At 35.1% G+C, this 20,762-nt stretch overlaps 1 protein-coding gene across 3 annotated transcripts in view; it reads left to right on the plus strand.

The window, feature by feature from the left end:
• The window catches only part of NKAIN2 (Na+/K+ transporting ATPase interacting 2), an 841,972-nt gene that overhangs the window by 663,297 nt on the left and 157,913 nt on the right, over positions 1-20,762 (plus strand). For all 3 annotated transcript variants that reach the window (XM_012721331.1, XM_004673826.2, XM_012721341.1), the window contains one exon: positions 19,118-19,318. In XM_012721331.1, coding sequence (XP_012576785.1) covers positions 19,118-19,318 — 201 coding nt within the window. The remainder of the gene's footprint in view (positions 1-19,117; positions 19,319-20,762) is intronic.

The raw sequence follows: 20,762 nt of genomic DNA on the forward strand, positions 1-20,762 counted from the left end.
TCAGTTACCAAGAATCTATCAATGATGTTAAATTACAACTTTACCTACTTCAAAGAATAGTTTGATATTTTAGTGAAGTAGTAGATCTAATGTGCTTGTGAGAGTTCTAGCCACACAGGAAACATATTACAGTATTAACGCTGTGTTGCACCTTCACTCTCCATGAAGCTGACCTTGAATCCTAAGCCGAAGGAGGTTTACAGAACGAGTCACCTGTTCTCTAAAACAAACTGCTATATTTGACCTTTTACTCATAAATGTTAAGAACAATGTTTTATAGTACCTACTTCCATATTCTGCTAAACTGTCAACTACTGCAGGCACAATTGTTTGAGCATTTTCCAGGCCTAATATCAAACAGACAGTCAAAATACATCAGTTTGATGAACAAATAGACAAATATGTGTATGGGAACTTGATTTTCACACTATTTCATTTCTTACATTTAGATTAAATAGGCATCACCATAAATAATTTTTTTGTGGCTTTGACTTGGTAGTTATCATAGCACAGGTACTCTTTCGTATCTTTCCCAGAATATTGTCTGTCTTCGGTAAAATATTGGTTTATGTTATTACTACATTCACTTCCGTTACTAAACTTTTGACTCCCCCAATTATAAAATACTTAACTACAAACTTTACTATAAGTTTACAATATTGACTCTTCTTTTCTGGAGTATAAAAGCAACCTTGCTGTATGAGGATTTCCATTGAAAGGGGAAGCAGATAGCAATTTTACTTTCTTCACTTCCATACATTCAGCAAATATGAACACACTATACATGAAAAAAGAAGGAAATAAAATTCTAAGTAGCTCTTCTCTGGGTGTATTTTTTTTTTTGAAAGATTTCTTTATTTGTGCATACAGAACTGGGGTACAGGCCAGAGGCTCAGGGGCAGTGAGAGGTTTCACCAGAGACAGAGTGGGGAGCAGAACAGGCAGATCTACAAAGCACACTGCTGAGGGGAGCGGCAGGCGGGTCAGGAGACGTCTGCCACACCATGTGGTCACCTCCTGGGCAGGCGGTAATCAAATTCATGCCAATTGGCTTTAGTTTCTTAGTGCTGTGCTTTAACCCGCTGTGCCACCAGGAGGGCCTGGGTGTAAGTATTTTTATGTCTTTTATTTCTAGGAAAATGTGCTTGATAATCAATCCAATATTTATAATTCAGAAAAGCTGACTCAGAATAAATTCTATTCTAACCTTATGCATCACCATCGGCCTATTTTAGCAAGTATAAGCATAAAAGCTGGAATCTTTTTTACCATTATTGAATTTCAGAGTCTGACCTAAAATAACTCTTATTTGCATTAAATCAGCGGCCACTTGAAAAAATTTAGAAAACATTGTCTCCTGCCAGAAAAAGTTTGACCAAAAGTTTTTACCTCTACTTTTGATTGGAACTAATTCATTTAAATATTACCTAATTACACTCTTACTTTTTTAAAATGCATGTTTCATTAGTTTGTTATTGTTTTCACTAGTTTGGCCATGGCATTAAGACATCAGATTTCAAAGGTTAGAAATTTGACCTAAGACATTAATTAAAAAATGGAATTATTTATCTTGAAGAACAAAGAGATAAACACTATAAAAAACAAGTTAAGAGGTGAACATTCTGTTTTACATGATAAAATAAGTAGCACAGAATGAAATGTTTGTATGTGTGTAGCTAAACATAAACAGAGATATGTTGATAGGTACTAAAGAAAATTTGGTTTTTCTTTTCCTGGATTTTATAACGTGTATTGCAGGATTGCTAGGATTGACTAAGTATGACTCATTACAGTATATGTGTGGGTTAATTTGTACTTGCCATTTTCTCCAGAAATTCCAATAATCTGACAAGGATTCAGATTGGGGGACTTTATGAGTGCTTTGTTTTCAGTATGCTTTAGAAGATAAATCATTCCTCTTATCAACTTTAACTTTTACCGTGTGTGTAGGCATAATTGAATTTCAATTTCATTTGCAGCTGGAGAAACAACTAGTGGATATTTCCACTGCTTTTTTTTTTTAATTTCTACAAAATCCCTTAACCTACCATTCATTCTCAAAATTTATATGGAAAGATTGCTATTTATATTTTAGATAAATATTACCTTCCAAACTTATAGATCTTTGGTTTGACTATATAATTTGTGCTGAGTGTTTTGTTTTGTTTTGTTTTGTTTTTTAAATCACTCCATATATTTAGGATATATGGGCATTTTATTGACAGAAACACAGATTTTATGTGAAAACTGCTGAAAAAATAGCCAAAAAACCAAGAAACATAAGTTGCTTCGCATTAATTAGAAAATAAGTTCTTTCCTTCTTTATTACATGTGATGCAACAGCAATTTAGTTTAAACAACAACACTGATTAACTTAAACCTATTTCTTTTAACCTATGGTAGATGTATTGAAAACAATAGTCTCCAAAGATGGTTCTTCCATACTGAAGAATCTATTTCTGTGAAAATCTAACTTTTGAAGTCATATGCCCCGAAGGCAGCAAGTGTTAAGGGGAAGGATGTCCTAAAGGAACTCTGCAGAGTCTTATGGACTCCACCCCCTACTACAGCTTTTTGTACCCTACGCCATACTCCAGTGATTGGAAACTACAACTCCCAGCAGTACCAGGGAGAGAACTGCGAGGACCCAAGGGTGGAGCTAGCAGGAATGGATTCTGGGACATTTTGGGGGATAAATAGGGCGCGATTGCCTCTCCCGCACTTTGGTTCACTCTCTCTCACTTAGGAAGCAGCTCTCTGGAAAACGTGACTTGGTGTGTGTTCAGTCAGCCTAGCCGTAAGGTATTCCACTTACTTTGTATCCCGTTCTCTTTCCCTGGGTTGTTTCCAACTTAAACCTATTTCTTTTAACCTATGGTAGATGTATTAAAAACAATAATCTCCAAAGATGGTTCTTCCATACTGAAGAATCTATTTCTGTGAAAATCTAATTTTTGAAGTCATATGCCCCTAAGGCAGCAAGGAATAGGAGAGGCTGACAGTTAGTGGACCCCCTCTTTAGTTTTCATTCTGTACAGTTTACATATTAGATGTCTTAAAAATCTCAGGAGAAGCCTCTCCTCTCTTACAAAGTAAAGCTATTGAGTCAGGTGATTTCTCAGGTCACTTTTAAGCTTTGTAAATTTTTGGATTAAAAGTTAAAAGATATCTAGATAAGATATAAATACAATACCCCCAAATAAGTAGAGCTTTTAAGGAGCATCTTGCTTCACACCTTTCACAACTATTCACCTTTGATGATGACTGCTAATACATGTGGTTATTATCTGTTATTTGCATGAGAGAGTGTAGAGGAGCATATAAACTTGGGAGAAAGAACTACAAAAATGAAATGATCTTTTAGAAATTAAACAGCTAAACTGACACGTTCAAAAGAATTACAAAGTCATCTAAAAGAGAGCAAGTGGCTCTCCTGCCAGCAGTACTGGAATATAACTTTTTGATTATTTCAATATATCCAAAGCATGAATGTACAATCCTGGAATTAATCAGTCTTGAAAGAATAGTATTAGGAGAGTTAGTGCACAATTGGGAGCAGGGTCCATGCAAACATCATCCCCTGGGAAGTGAGACTGAGTGCTCTAAGTATTTCCATGTCAATAGCAAGACCATTGTGAGATGAATATGTCAGGTGATCCTACCTGGATGCTATCAGTCCTTCCATTCATCCTGACTCCTTTTGTTCCCCTGTTCTGCTCACCAAGCTACCTTCTGATTGTAATTTAGCGTTTCATGCAAGTCTGCCTACTGGTAAAAAGTGCACTGAGGATACACACTTTGGCTCTTTCCTGTCCATATCTCAGCAATTATTCTGTGGAAAATTAAAAGGAGTTTTTGATTGTGAATTGGTTTCCCATGTGCTTGATCACAGAGAGCATTATAGTAAGACTATTCAAGTCTACATAAGTAGTCTATCTTATTATACATGAGTAAGTACCCCCACATTGAGTGATGTCAACTTGTATAAATTAGTATGCAAAGCATAAATAGCCATGGATAGGAAAAAATGCTTGGAACTTCAAAGCAGAGGGTAAGATTTTTGGATATATGCTTGCTTTGCTTCCTGGAAGCTCCTACCAATAGATTTTGCTTTATCGGGTTGTTCTCCAAATAAGAACCCAATTGTCTGAAATCCCTTTATTGATGAATCTAAATTTTGAAAGAAAACATTGTACAATTTCAAAAAACAAAGATATTTTGATGCATGTGAAATATATGGCAACTACAAGAAACAAATTCATAAATTATTTTGCTGAGTTGATGGAGAAGTAATTAATTAGTCAAAAGATAGCTTTGAGACTGTGGCATGTGAAAATTTAGGCTCAGAAACAGTAGAAACAGATAAAACTGGTTTGTATGTTATATTGGTAAACCATTTCTTCTGAATACCTTATTGTGACACTGGGTTTATTAATCATGTTTTGAGTCATGCTTTTCTCTGTACATGAGTTATTTAAATAAGACACAGATTTTCTTACTTAAAATATGAAGGTACTTTATCTCAGAGTTTTAGAAAAATTTTTAAATAGAAAAAAGCCCTTCTCCCAAAAGTTCCTGAAAAGGTTTTCACATTAATCATAACATTTAAGAAAGAGAATTACATTGCATAATTAGAACATGAAGACCAAATTATTTTCAATTTTGTTTCATTACTTGAGGATCAGAGATCATAGTAGGTACCTGAGCTGGGGTGGAGCTAAATTTTCTTAAAGTTTGCAAAGACAGTCACCCTATTCCATGTTAACATTATAATTCCATTCCTGGTTAAAATGGAAGAGGAGAGCTTCTCCAAAATAAATTATTTTTGTTTTTTAATATTTCTTGGAAGCCAATGGAACTATTTGGGGACTATGGATAAATAGAGAATTTTAACAAGTTCTGAGGTAGCAGTCTCTTCAAATCCCTAAGGTTCAAAAATCTTTGCTGTACAAATGAGATAATATTTCCATAGTTGGTCTCTAAAACAAATTTACCTGATATTAAAAACATTTAGTTTTTTGACCTAGTAATTATACTTCACTTTAGGAGAAAAGAAAATTCGAAATTCCTTAAAGAAGAATTTGTCTTTAAAAACAAACTACATGCATTTCGTAGTACTGTGTCAGGTTTCACAGGTCAGAGTCTCTGCAATACTCTGGTACTGCATAAAGAGAGGCTGTGAAGGCAACCTGAATCTGACCATAGATTTGGTTTGGGAAGCAAAGAATCTACCAGCACAATCTCTGCATGGACTGTACCTTCTAAACTTGCAGTATAATTGGTAGGAAAGTATTATGGGATGCCAGGGTTTCCTATCCCTTTTTAGAGGAAGATCTGTCTTAGAACTGAGGATCAGTGGGTTATCATTGCAAATAAATGGGTAAGGAGTCCCACCTGGCTTTAAATTCCAGTTCTGTCACTGATGCAACAAAGCCCTGACATTTCATAACCTCACTGAGCCTTGGGTTCCTCACCTGCTTGTTGTAAGGATTAAATGAGACGGTGTCTGGTATATATCAGGTGCTCAAATAAATAACGTTAAACCAATGTATGATATTTTAAAACTGCCTGGCTCATTATAGGTGCCCACAAATATTAGAATCCTTTCATTTAGATGTGACAGACGTTGAATAGAAACAGATGGCATAATCCCATACACCCAGATGATTTCTTCAGTTTTCCACTTCTCTGATCCATGAGACTTCACTTTTTAGATAAGTACTATTTAGTGTTTATGAAATTTTTATTTTTCAAATCATGCAGGTAAAACTTACATGTATGCTAATCCTATTTTCCCAAGAATTCTAAATTATTTTATTCTTAGTTTTGGTTTACAAACTTCATCCACGTAAATAACTGTAGTTTATGCTATAAGATACATAGGTGAGGTATTATTGATTTTATTTAAAAAAAAAATGGAAGCACAAAACAACAAACAGCTTCTCAGAGATTTGTTTTATGATTATAAATGCAAAAGTTTTTCTTTCGCCACATACGGGTTTCATATCCCCACCGTTTTAGAAATTTCCAAGGTTAAAGCATAAGGGACTTCATAGAGGCAGAGACCTAAAAAATATCCATAATTTGCACACACTTTAACATCTCTATTAACATAACACTGATGCCTTCCATAAACTCAGCTGAAGGGTTTAAAGATACGAGTCTGTTAACCTGACTCACCTGGTACTCTAAGCTTTTTAGCAGTGAATATGGTCAAGTTAAATGTATTAGTCCCTAATAAAATAACCAGCTCAAAAGCTTAGGGGGGTTTTCACAAAACAAAAATAAATGAGCATAACCTACTGAGGCTAAAAAGATTCTCTTAACTCCTGCTAAAGAAAACTAGCAGCAATTTGCCAGAGGGAACAAAAACAAGATTAGAAGTTGTCTCCATAGAGGTAGTGAACTTCAAAAATCTTGACACAATAAATAGGCAATACTTACGGTTGCTATTTAAAGTGAAAGCCTTTTTTTTTTTCCTTACCCTACAAATTCTATTTATGAGTTAGCCATAAAACAGTGGTTTTTGGCTTTGGTTGCACATTGAAATCACCTCGGGAGCTTTAAGGACATAGAGAAGCTGAGTTTTACTCCCAGAGACTCTGTTTTAATTGGAATAGAATGCTATAGGGCTTCAGGCATTTTACAAATCTATTCAGGTGATTCTACCAACATTGAACATTGAAAAATCACTATTGAAGGTGATTTCTTTAGAAATGCATCAATGGAATTCTAAGCTAATATTTACTATACACATAAATGCACACACACATTTAATTTTAAAATTATATTGAAATACTTTACATCATTTATCAACAATCTTTTGGGTAAGTGTCTTGGACAAAATATAATACATTTGGGACTTGTAGCTAAAATGAGGAAACAGCAGAGCTGAATTTAAAATTTAAATCATATAAGCAGTGTGTAACTTCTCTTTCAATCCCTCATTTTCAAATTGTCTGGCTCTATCCTAAGCCCATTCTAAGACTAAATATCCCTTTAGAGTTGGATAAATTGACTCTAGACCATTGCATTTTTCTCACATTTGAATCCATAAAAGAACAAAACAAGGCTTTCGGTGTATGACTGATGAGAAGTTGCATTTGCTCTGATTGGATCAGACACTGTCAGGATCTCTAAACTGAGGCTAAAGTTATAGTTTGTACTCAGGTCTGCCTGATTACAGGGCTAGGGCAGATTTTATGGTCCATCAACACATCAAGATTACAAATTTGACAAGAAGGACATGTTTCTCTCCTACTGAGGAATCAAAGACATCCTTAAATAATACTAATCATATATGGAGACACCTCCCAATTCCATAACAGGAGGAACGTCACTAGTTTGCAAGTACTTGCACTTCCCATTCCTTGTTCCAGAGCCAGTTCTGTTCAAGGGCAGGTGAGATTGTGTGTGTCCCAGGCTGGGAAAATCAGTGACAAAAATAATGACTATATATTCAGTTCTTCTGGAACAATTGATTTTCACATTTACATTTCAAAAGGCCTATATTTGTTTCCTATGAGCGTTGGAAAACAGTTACCACAAACAACAGAAAGTCGTTCACTTAAAACTTCTGGAGGTCAGACATCTGAAATCAAGGTCTGAGCAAGGCCAGGCTACCACTGGAGCCTGTAGAGAAAGTGCTTAGATTCTTCTAGTTCTCACAGCTCTAAATATCCTGGTCCGCAGTGACTTAAATCTTAAACCTCCTGCTCCTTTTTCACAAGATCATCTTCTCTGTATCTGTATTATTTCTTCTGCCTTTTATGATGATATCGGTCGTTGCATGGAGAATCTACCCTAGTGATCCAGGATGATTTCCATCTCAAGATGTTTAAATTAATTCTATCTGGAAACGTGCTTAGACTGGAGAGTCTAAGGAAATGAAGAGATGCACCTAAGTTTAGCATTAGAATCCAAAAATACAAAATGAGGTGATTCCACTGGGAGTTTCTCATTCCTTTTTGTCATAACTTCTTCGATGCATTTTTCATTCTGTAGTATTGCTTTTCTCATAGATATGCTCCCTGATCCTGGTAGGATAAAAGTGCGTTATTTAATGAGAGTTTAAAAAGAAACATTAGAATATTTGAATAAGATTTAGGAAATCTGGGGCCTCCACCTGGTCCTGCTACTTGCCAGCAGATAATAAAACTTCTGAGGTCTTTTTGGTTTTCAGAGTCCAGCAAATACATGAAGTGAAAAAGATGGAAAAAATGTCAGCTCAAAGCTGATGCTTAAGACACAATTTTCTTATCCTACATGAGAGAGTGGGATGGTTGAAAGTGAGTCTATAAATTCAGCAAAAGATCTCAAAGGTACACATTTTCTTAAGCCCAACTATGAAATTATAGTCATAATTTCACAATTTACAAATTAGGATACTATTTATTTTCTGTGCTTTCCCCAAAACAGGAAATGTCATGACCCTTTTTAAGTATGACTTTTAATTCTGACAATACTGTGTCCTCAAGAAGTTTTAGTCTATTTGTAACACGTGTTTTATTGATTCAGAGACTGTTAAAATTAAAGATGTGAATGTAAAACTAGTATTTGAGGAAAGGTTGATATGATTTTAATAAAAACTAAAATTTATCATTTATTATTTGTCATTTTAAGTAGACCAACATGGCACATTTGTATTGCTCAATTTCTTCAAATAATCCATCTTAACCTGAACTCTCTCAAATAGTTTTTCCTATGTTTATTTTGTTCTAAACTAGCAAAATGAAATTGCTAAAATGCATCATTCACCTATCAAAACTATCAAGTAAGGAAAAAAGTCATTTCTTTGCACATCCTCTGAAGTATTGATCTGTTTGCCTCTATTTTTCTGACACTAGAGTTTCCTTCATTCCCCTTAGACACTAAATACAGTCCTCAAAGACTCTAAGCATAAATCGCAAACTATAGTTGACTATCATTTCCATTTCCCTGAAACACAACCTCGTTCAAAACCTGACTCTTTACCACACAGGCAGCAGGTGGATGTGAAACTTGAGGACATGTAGTTTCTTAAGTAAAGTTTCCATCCTCCCACAGTGAGGCAGTGAGGTGCCTGGAGCTGCTGGCGCTCTTCAGCAAGGCTGTGACTGAGATCTGCAAGGAAAATAATGGATCTTATGATTCAGGAACCTGAGGTCATAGTCACTTGTTTTATTTATTTATTTTTGGGAGGTCAGGGGAGAGGTAGTTGTTTAAACGTAAAGAAAATAAGAAATATTTGAATAGTTGTATAATACCAGATACTTGAATAGGAACCAGTGGTACTTCAAAATTACTGTTCAAAATTCTTGAATGGCTTATCTGACTTCACTTTTTACAATTTAAGTTTAATATAGGAGGATAAAATAAATGATCTACATTGAGCATTTACTTTGTGCTATAAATGTCTTATATATCTTAAGTGTCACAGAAAGAGTGTAATCCACATTTTAAAGAGGAGGAAAGGTTAATTAAATTGATGGAGGTTACACAACTAAAAATCATCAAGTGACAGATTCAAAGTGTATCTCATTCCATGTTCCCTATTCATTCTTATGTAACATATTGTCTCCTATAAGAAAATTATAACCAGCCTTTATTTATGTTACCACTTGAAAATAGAAAAAAAAAAAAGTGTATGCTCTGAGTACCTGAAGCAGAAGTAATTGCCATGGTTTGAATTAAGTAGGAACACATTAAAAGGCATAAAAAATCAGAGAGGAAGAGCTGATTCCCAAAGTCCCTTTCAAAAGTCTCTCTCCTGAGTTTATAACAACCTTAAGTTAAACTCTGAATGGATGAAATTTCATGAAAATATTCAGTCAATGAATCAAGAAGTTATGATGTCAGGTCCTAGGATACCTGAGCTGTTATTATCAAAAATTACACCATGGAGATTCATGCACTGGGGAAGCAGCCTTTACATATCCACATGTGTAAGCCATCTATTTAACACACATTTAAAGATGCATTAAACATCCAAGAAATCCATTCTGTGAACAGATTCATGCCTCATTTAGTGCTTCCCATATATAATGTAATAGCCTAAAAGGGGAATTCGCAAATGTCAAGACAACTGATAGGCCCTCTGTTATTTTGTGAAATGCAGTATTTTCTAAGCTGTGCTAGATTATATTAGGCAGGAATTTTTTTTGTTCATTTTAACAGGTATATTGAAAGCTACTATAAGTGTGCCTCTACTCCCCAGCATGTGCTTGAAGGGCTAAGTTGAAGCTGAAATTGTATTAGTTTTGCACAATAGTACTGTATCTTCATTAAAGGCTAAACCGAACCAGATTTGGAGGTGGGGCAGGGGGGGGACTTTTTGTTACAAAGATAATTTATATGCTAGCTAAAGAATTCTAGTTACAGAAAAAAGAAGTTAACTGATATTAGAATTAAATTAGAACTTAAATAATATTTTAAAAGCATAACCAGCATATTGCTGAAGTGGATTTCTTTTTCAAAAGTTAATTGAAAGAAAATATTATGACATTAGCACAAAGTTGCTAAGATACACCAAGGAATAAGGGATAAATATGTAAATAAATAAAAGTTGGAAAGTACTAGCACTGGGAGAAACCATAAACTTTAACGTAAGACAAATATGAGTTTGGGCACAGGAGTTAAGTCTCAGCAGTATCAAGTTATCACCAGCCACTGTGTCATGAGTTCAATCTCCAGCCAGGGAGCTGACCCACATGGCCAGCAGACCTCTCCTATCTCGCCCTCTGCTCCCCTCCGCAGTGTATTTCAATCGATCTGCCTGTCCTGTTCCTCACTGCCTGAGTCCTCTCAGCACCCATGCCTTTGGCCTATACCCCAGTTCTTGTATCCACAAATAAATTAAAATAAATCTTTGAAAATGAAAAAGATTAATTCAAATATGGATTCAATCCAGGTTCTCAGCTGTGTATTAATCCTCAGCTAAAGGCACGATTAGATTCTTCAGATCAGATTGGTTAATTATTACAGATCATCAGCAATCTCATTTTTTCCAGTCTTTCCCAGCCCAAATCCAAGGAAACACAATTTCCATTTTACCCTTCTGGTAACCAATTACCTAGAAAGGATGGTCTGCTCTCTCCCCTGTAAAAGCATTCGAATGCCAGGCTGTGAGCTGTCTCCTCCCTCAAGTCCTTTATTTCTCTCACCCATCCCAAATCTTAGTTTCTACTGGCACACAGAGCAGAGAAATTACATAATTATCCAGACAATTTAGACCAGAGAAAAAGTGATTGCTCCTAATTATATAAGTTCTTTCAAAATTTTCCTAAATATGAATTATTATTACTTTTACCTTTTATTTTTTTGTAATCTCAGGCAGGCACATAGATCTCTCTTTATGGAGAGTGATTAACAGAGACTCAACCAGGGAGAAATCAAATTATACAGTTAATAAAAACTAAAGCTTCAGTCCATGCTAAGTGACATTGTAGCACCAGGGAAAATTAATTACTACATTTTAGAGTAAAAAGATTCAGGCATGTCAGGTTTGAATTTAGCCTTAAGACCTACAATAAATTTCTGTTCTTTTGTGACTGAATTTTTTAAAGTGCATTGTTACTCCAAATCATATAGCCATATTCTATAAAAATATGTAACCTTTGTAATAGTCTAGCTGGATTAAATTCTAAAATTGACTGAATTTTTCTAAGAAACATTTTGAATTCATTGTGTAATCCCTTGGTTCTAGCTGTGAACAATCATTGACTGGTGAAAACTTATTGCGATTGCTCCTTTTCACAAGAATATCTAAATGATTTCAATACTCTTTAAGAGATTTTATAAGTGCCCTGATGCTGAGGATTTATATATAATCATTGTCAAATACAGCATAAGGGAGTATTCAATAGCTAAAATAGGTAATTGTCAATGGAGGTAGATTATTAGCAGTTGGGCATAACGAGTCTTTTGCAGACTTTGAATTATAGCATATTTTTTCTAAATAATTTTATATGAAGTAGACAGTGATGTTCTAGAAATGTTTGAGGTTTTAGATGATGATGATGATGTTTTAAAAATGTTTGCATTCCTATCTTTAATTGATACTGAATGAACATAGGTAACTGAAAATTATATGACCTGTGATCTTTACTCTCTGCCCATACAATCACAGAATATTTTAAAGGAAGATACTACACACGTTTTGGGTACAACCTTCACTCTTAACGGACTCCAGCCTTTGTTTGAATACCACTGAGTGCAGAAATTCATTATTCAGAACACCACCCCTTCTTTCTGGGAGCACTCCTAGCACTTGAGGCTTACATGTCTTCCAGATGAATACATTAACTTGAGTCTTAGGCTGCCATCCTGAAGTTAGCTATAAATGATGAGCCATATCCCTCTGGCTTTTATCTTTCCTTAAATATTTGAAGACAATTATGAGGAATGCCCCAGCTCCTTGCTTTTTCAGATAAATCTACCTAAATTCTCTCAAGATTCTTCATATGATACAGTTTTTAGATCTTGTACCAGAGACAGGATGTAATTTTATCAATGTCTATTTCCAGATCCAAACCCCATAACAAATAGTGCTCATAAAGCCATAAAAGATTGCTTAGGGGTGTGTGTGAGAAAACTAAATGTCACACAATTTCTTATGCCTTCTACAGTAAAGTAGCCAATTACTTTATTACTCCTTTATTAAAATAGCTTAACAAAATCCACCTATAATTTAAAATATTACAATGTTTTTCTACCCTCTCAACCACCTCATCTACATTTTTCAATATTTGTTTTTCTATATGTTATTTCCAATTTCATGTTGGGTACACTGACTGTGTATGGTAAAGACCACATGACTCCCTGACTTCTGATTAGAATTAAGCACTTTGGGATGGGGAATTATTAAGCTCTTTCTCTTGACAAGTTTTTTCACGTCATTTTTAATATTCTTAAAAAGAGAATCATTAATAGAAAATAATATTTTGATAATTACACTTCTATAGAAAAAATGAAGGGGGAAAGAGTTAAAGGAAGGCCATCATTTAAAATAAGGAGCACTAACGTGTGACTGTTGCAATGTAAGTGCTATTTCTAGAATCTTGCAAACCAACACCTGCACCACACCCCACCCTCATCTTTCCACCACTTAAACTAAATGATTGAATTGTTTCTTCCTTTCTTTATTTGTGTGCCATACCTCATATTTTGGGGGAAATATCCTGTCTTCCTAAAGGAAACTGAGCAGCCAGATTCTCTGTAAATATGAAAGTAATGGCAAGTATTTTTCTTTTGTTTTTTAATATTTTCTCCTTACCTTTCCACCAATAATCTCTTGGCCTTGGGTTTTATGAAAACTACAAAAGAGCTCTTTGAATATACTCCAAATGAAATAGGTACATATAATGTAAGCTGCTTTATTTAGTCTTAGAGGTTTATTTATATTTGTCTCAACAAATTCTAAGCAGTATTGATCTATGTACTTGCCAGGATAAAACAGGACAAGAAACAAATCTTACCACTTAAAAAAATTCTCTCATGGGAATTAAGTACAACTAAAATGTCTTTAAAAGCTTCTTCATCAAAATGCAGGGCAAATATAACTCTACTGTAAATTCAGGGTAAAATGAATTTTGGATTAGAGTTAGTAAAGCAGCTAAGAGGACATTGTTAAGGTCTTTTATAGGGATGAGATTGGCATATAGCAATTAATTGTGTGAATGAATTAAGTGAATTAGGTTTTCATTTTTAAATTCTAGTACATTCTAAAAAATAATAGCAAGTATGGCAGCTAGGCAGTGCTTGAGTGGCTAAGCAAAATTTTTTGAGACTACGAGGACCAGGGGGAAAACATGAAGTCAGACAAAAATGAATTTGAAACATTCTTTGACCATTAATAAATATATTGTAATGTACTTATAAATGCACTTGTAGCCTCATTTTTACCTCTAGTAATTAAAGATGATAATTTGTACCTCCAAATTTTTCTCATTGTTATAGTAGATGCTAGGTATATGTCAATTATAAATATATATAATTTGCAGTATATTGCCTCCAATTTAGCAATCACTTATAAAATATGTAATGATCTGGGGATTTCATTTCTAATTGAAAATATTTTATCGAGATTTTAAAAAGAAAATTTTTATTTCTTTTCCAATTTTGCCTTTCTCAATAACAGAGAAATGATGATGAAGTCCATCATCAATATCATTAACACTCCATTCATCCTTATATTAGTTTCTTGTGGATTTTTTGTTGTTGTTGTTGTTGGTTTTAGTCATTATCCAATTAGCTGTTCTTTTCTAGAGAATGAAGGAAGAAAGGAAAGGGCATAAACTTTATCACATGTGTAATAAATTTAACCAATAAGCACACTGAACTATTGATGAACATGAGACTGGACTCCTAATTCAGTTCTTCTGGAAGCTGAACTCCTTGGAGGCACAGATGAAAGTCCAAATTCCTCACTTTGGGGAAATGACAGGACCACTTGTCAGGAGTGGCTACCCTGGTAGGTGGGATAATGATGAACATCAGCAGTGGGGAGCTTTTGAAGGTGACATGTCAGTGTTCTTTGAATGTCTCCAAACCTTTACTTTCATCAGAGTCACTGTGCCTCCTTGCCAATTAAAACTCCACATAAATGTGTTTTAAAAACAACTGAAATGTTGGCCTTCCGTGAATGCTCAAATGGTAGTAACAACTTTTCTTTAAATAGCTATTCTGTTCTTTGCCTCTCTCAGCCCCTAGAGTGAATGCAGATCACTTTCTAAGCTCTTAGACAGGAAAGGAACACTCACAAGATGGGAAAAGATACCTGCGGGGAGGGAACAAACGGGAAAGCGAGAAAACAGCAGGAAAAGCTGCCTGAAGAGGTTTCACTACATCGAAAACTATAAAGTCAGTGAGAAGTTGATCTTTCATTATTGTAACCAGCTGAGAAAATTCTGCCTCTAGCATCTGCTACTAAGGGTGTGAAAGAGAGGAGAGAAGACTCATTTTGCCAGACTTAGATTCCACTCAGAGAGGATGAGTCCTAACGTTAGAAGTAAAAAAATAGAGATTTGTGAGATTGGAAATTCAATTAGCTTCAACATAGCGTGATAACTTTCTAATTGAGTTCTTTTTTTCTTTTCCTTTCCTTTCCCTACTCCCTCCTCTTTCAAAACATTACAAAGATCACCTTAATACAAAGTTCTTTATATTTCAAATATAAATTTCTCCTCCAGCTGAGAACTAATATGCATTTCTTAAGCAGGAACTATGGCTATATTGGCGCTTAACATACTTCTTTACTTATAAGAAGAAGCAGTTGCTATCCGTGTATATTTAAAGAAGTACCGTATTTCAATACTGTGATATTAAAAGAGGAAATAATTATTCAGAAAAGGCTTATTAGAAGGGGTGGGCAACATATTTTTAATTTAAATGGTGAGCGATATATAGGATGTAAATTGTTGATATAATGGAAGATTTTACATAAATGTGACTTTTACAGCAATGCTCAGGATGAGAGGTATGGAACAATTATGGAAAAATAAAACAATTATCTGGACTAAGAAAACAACAGTCGAAATAGATTTAGAAAAATGAAATAACAGACATCGAAACATACTTGAGAAAACATTTAATAACAACACTTCAAACATTTTATATTTAGTCTATAGTAAGTCCTTTTACATAACAGAAGGCAACACATTTTCTTTTTAAAGCTGTAGATGTTAGAAATCCAAATTCCACAGGACTTCTCATCTGTATTTAATGCAATCATTGTAATGTTTACTATGTCACAGGTATATTTTATCTTGAATAACTGGTGATATGAACTAGGAACTGTAGTTAACACTAGCTATGATATTAAATTAAATTATAATCCAAGGTGGTACAGAAGGTTAATGCACAGCACTGTGAAGCTTTTTGTAACCACTGCAGCATGGGCCAGGGGACTGACCCACTTGGCATGGCAGACCTCTCCTGTCTCACCCGCTGGTCTCCTCAGTAGTTTATTTCATCAATCTGCCTCTTCTGTTCCCCCACTCTGTCTCTGGTGAATCCTCTCACTCCCCCATCTCTGGCCTTTACCCCAGTTCTTGTATGCATAAATAAATTTTTGAAAAAAAAAAACAAGTTAAATAACTCGATTAATAAATAAATTATAATACATAATTAGCCAAGTCCCCCAAATCACCCCTAGTTAAAGATGCTAAGAGAAAGTAGGGGCATGAATATATATTTGTTGCCCCCATCTACTTCCCTTAAATTCATGACACAGTGGTATGAATCACATCTTGAAGTCATGTTGATAGATATCTTTTTTTTTTTTCTGTTCTGGGCTACATTTCTACATATGCGGCATTCATTCACCTGTTAGATAAAGTTGCACTCATAATTTTGCTTATCTTCTCAAAACCATCTTTTCTTAACTAATTCCTCCTGGCATTGTGAATAAGATCATTTATTTTCATTTATTCTCAGATTGTTTAGGGTCTTTTTATGTATAAATAGGCATATGTAGAACTATGCATGTATTAACATGGAAAACAAAAAATATATTTAGAGTTAGAATATGAAGTTTATGCACAGAAATTAAATCATGAATAAGAATCATTTTAAGGAATTTCTCAAAGTTTCTTTTAAATTGCTATCCACATGTAGATACAGACAATTTTATATAATGCAATGCTCTCTGGTGATATTTTAAACTTTAATCCAATATATATTGCTTGTAAATAATAAGCATTCATTGTTTAAAAAATGATTTTTTAAAGATGTATTTATTTATGCATACAACAACTAGGGTCAGATCACATGTTTGAGGCATGGGTTGAGAGGTTTTACCAGAGACAAAGAATGGGGAATAGAACAGGCAGACTGACTGAAATACACTGCTGAGGAGAGCAATGTGCGAGACAGGATAGATCTAATACATCTTGTGGGTCAGCTCCCTGGCTGGGGATCAAAAACTCTTACTGTAATGGCTATGGATAGTGTCCTAGTGCTGCACCTTAACCATTATGCCAACAAAGAGGGCCCAAAAAGTGATTTTTGGTGTCAAATATAACCTTCCTTTCTATCCCAGCTCCTGCATATTAAGCCAATTACAAGAAAGCATTCAATCATAGGGATTCTGATCGACTTCTCTTAGTCTTAATAACTGAGTTATAGGTGCTCTGATTAACTATAAACACTTGACTTTCGAGATTTTTTTTTTTTTTATAAAATTTACTTCTTTCCAGAAAGACTATTTTTGAGAATAGCCTAGGGTGATTAATGTCAAGCTTTCAAAATTTATGGCACCTGTGCCATTACTTCTATAATGACTGCTATTTAATACAGTTTCTAGACTGGTCACTGCAACTTTTCTGCACTGCCCACCTCAATTCTACAGGAGAGTTCATTTTATTGTAATATACCTTAGTTTATTTTGACAATGTCAATAATATTTCAATAAACTAAGATGTTTCATCTGGCATTTATATCTCTTCCCCAGTCTTGCCCAAAGACTTTATGTTTCTAGTGCTAGTATACTCTATTCTTACTTGCAAATTCTTATCTCTTAAGATATTGCTGTTACTTAAATCAGGAAATACAGCTCTACAATTTTCATTATTTGATCTCTTCTACTTAGAATTGTCTTCTTCCCTCCCTGCAATAATGTAGGCCTATCAAAGACAGGGCCTTCTTTCAGGTAAGTAAGTAAGTAGAGCTCCCATCTTTAGACCACCATTCTCCAGAAGACAGTTTCTGTGCATATGTGGTAGATACATCTCATTAGGTACTTAATAAGTACTTCACTGTATTGTTACATTTCATCGTTGTACCTTGTTCTCAAAAAAGAAAATAGGGTGGCCCTCTATGAGGCATCCCTCAGCCCCTCCAGCTCCAGTTTGATCCCCAGCCAGGAAGTTGACCCATATAACACAACAGACTTCTCCTGACCCGCCCGCTGCTCCCCTCAGCAGTGTACTTCGTCGATCTGCCTGTTCTACTCCCGGCTCTGTCTCTGGTGAATCCTCTCACCCTCTGCATCTCTGGCTTCTACCCCAGTTCTGTATGAATGAATAAATAAGTCTTTAAAAAAAAATTTCCCTCAAGACTTGTTGGATAATAAAATGTATTTGATGCATTCCATTTAGCCACTCTATTCCTGAATGATAACTTACGCCCATGTGCTATTTAACTCCCTTTTATATATGTGATCACAAGCTCAATGCCAAAACTCTACATTTTACTCCATGGATAGCTGCACATCACCTAACATTTGGACATTCATCCAGAGATTTGTTGACATACTTTCTTTATCATGTACAAATTTGTTAGTGATATTTCCTAAGAAATATTATGACCAAATTTGATCAGGAGTTGACAAATACTGAAGAAACCCTAATTTGCTAAAATAAAATAAGTAATGTTTTATTAAATAAAGATGTTATAAATGTTTAATTAGCCTCATTATGTTAAATGTTACAGGATTGAAGTGCAACTATAATATTTAAAATCTAAAAAAGGTATGCATTCTAAAAAAGAGGAAACAAGCAGATTTAAAATAAAATAATAAAGCAGTTTAAATCATTCTCTTTGTAATACTGGTGAGCTCTATGTGTCTGCATTTACAAGTATTCAGCATTATAATTAATGGAAATCATTGATAATTTTTCTAATAAAATATTTTATTTATAATAGGCAAACTTTCATGAGTGGAATCCCTAGACACATAATCTTTAGGTAGACTACCAGTTTAACTTTAAAATATTTACTTTTTTTAGATTTATTTATTTGTGCATACAGAACTGGGGTACAGGCCAGAGACGTGGAGGGTGAGAGGATTCACCAGGGACAGAGTGGGGAGCAGAACAGGCAGATAGACGAAGTACACTGCTGAGGGGAGCAGCGGGCGGGTCAGGAGAGGTCTGCCACGCCATGTGGTCACCTCCTGGGCAGGCGGGAATCGAACTCATGCGGAAGCGGCTTTAGATTCTCAGTGCTGTGCTTTAACCCGCCGCGCCACCAGGGAGGGCCTACCAGTTTAACTTTAGATGCTTGCTTTCTGCCTATAAAATACAGTAAGAAGAAAGAAATAAAACCCCCACCTAGTCAAATTGGAAAACAAAGCAAGGCAGGCCCAAACAAGATGACTATCATTTATAAATTCTCATCCATATAAATTGCCTTCTTGCAGGAAACAGACCTTATCCTGACTTTTAATATTTCAATGCACCGATCTTGGTGGATGGAGAATGGACCAGGATGTAAGGTGACATCAGTGACACCAGCTCCAGATTGGGCCCCAGAAGACCATCGGTACATCACTGTCTCAGGATGTTTTCTGGAGTACCAGTATGTAGAAGTGGCTCATAGTTCCCTCCAGATTGTCCTCGCAGTAAGTGTTGATAGCCAAACTCCTAGCACTTATGGAATTGTTTTCTTTCTGCACAAATTGAGTGCACACAAATGGAATCTGTTGGCTAAAGTGTAACTATTTTCTTTGTCCTTATTAATGCCACCTTTAATAGGAATTTGTTAGGTTCAAAGAGACCAGGCTTATTTGGACTGATTGTGTCCATTTTCTTTAGCAATCTGGAAACAGAATGGTGTCTTTAGCATTTTGTGTAGGAAATTCAGTGAACGTTTGATCTTTGAATTTTGTTAGGCTTTTCCAAGGTTTTCAGGGGGAAGTTCAGAGACTGTTTACAATATCCTCATACATACAAGTTTATAATATTTCAGTAATAGCTGTTTTCTCCCCCAGCATTTCTTTCTAGCTATGCTAGGGGAGTCCCAGGTGGTCCTGAGGAATTTCTTTGGTATTTGCTATTTCTTCTTCCTAGGTTCCATCAAGATATCATCCAGTATCTTTCCTTATCAACCCTCCTTTTAAAAGAAAATTCAGCTTATCTATAAATTCCAATTCTAGATTATTGTGCCTTTTTTTCACAATATTACACTAATAAAGAACCCTCCTTCTAGTAGGAAGCGTGAGAAGCATAAATATCTCCCTGTGTTTGTATAGTTGTAGAACATTATATATAAATATGCCTGTTATATAAAACATTGTTTTATGTTATGTTGTTATCACAAAGAGATAAATAAATACATACCTTTCTCAAGAGGAACTTTAGCTCAGGTAAAATACCTATTTTGTAGGCTTATAAAGTCAACTTTATTATCCATCACCATTATTCATTATAGAACCTATATGTTCACATCTACATGTGCTTTTCTTAGAGACTCCATTTTCAGGTCCGCAGTTGATGTGCATATACTTAAAATTATTAACATCAGATAACACAAGTACAGTCTGCTTTTTTACCTCTTTTTCTTCAGGTAATTACTTTGAGAATGATACTAGCTCACAGTTAAATAACAAGACATAACAGGTGCTAGATAGAATGGTACCAGTTAGTTCTCATAAAATTGTCCTGAAATTAAGAAAGAACATGTGAGTGTGATATTAGATGATATCATTAACATATAGTCAAGCTGGATTTTTGTTGTTGTTGTTGTTTTTATTTATTCATACAAAAACTGGGTTGTAGGATACCGTTACACAGGGAGGGAGGGTGAGAGGACTCACCAGAGACAGAGTGGGGAGCAGAGCAAAACAGGCAGATCCAATGAAATACACTGCTGAGGGGAGTGGTGGGTAAGACAAGAGAGGTCTGCTGTGCCATGTGTCTGATAAACTCCCAAGAGTGAACTCATACCATAGTGGCTGGAGATAGCTTGATAGGGCTGAGACTTTAACCCCTGTGCCACCAGGGAGGCCCTAGTCATGAGAATGATTTAAATGAGGACTATGTGTGTATGTGTGCACATGTATGTAG

This window comes from Condylura cristata, unplaced genomic scaffold (genome assembly GCF_000260355.1).
Source record: "Condylura cristata isolate star-nosed mole 26May11 unplaced genomic scaffold, ConCri1.0 scaffold00001, whole genome shotgun sequence".
Classification (NCBI taxonomy): domain Eukaryota; kingdom Metazoa; phylum Chordata; class Mammalia; order Eulipotyphla; family Talpidae; genus Condylura; species Condylura cristata.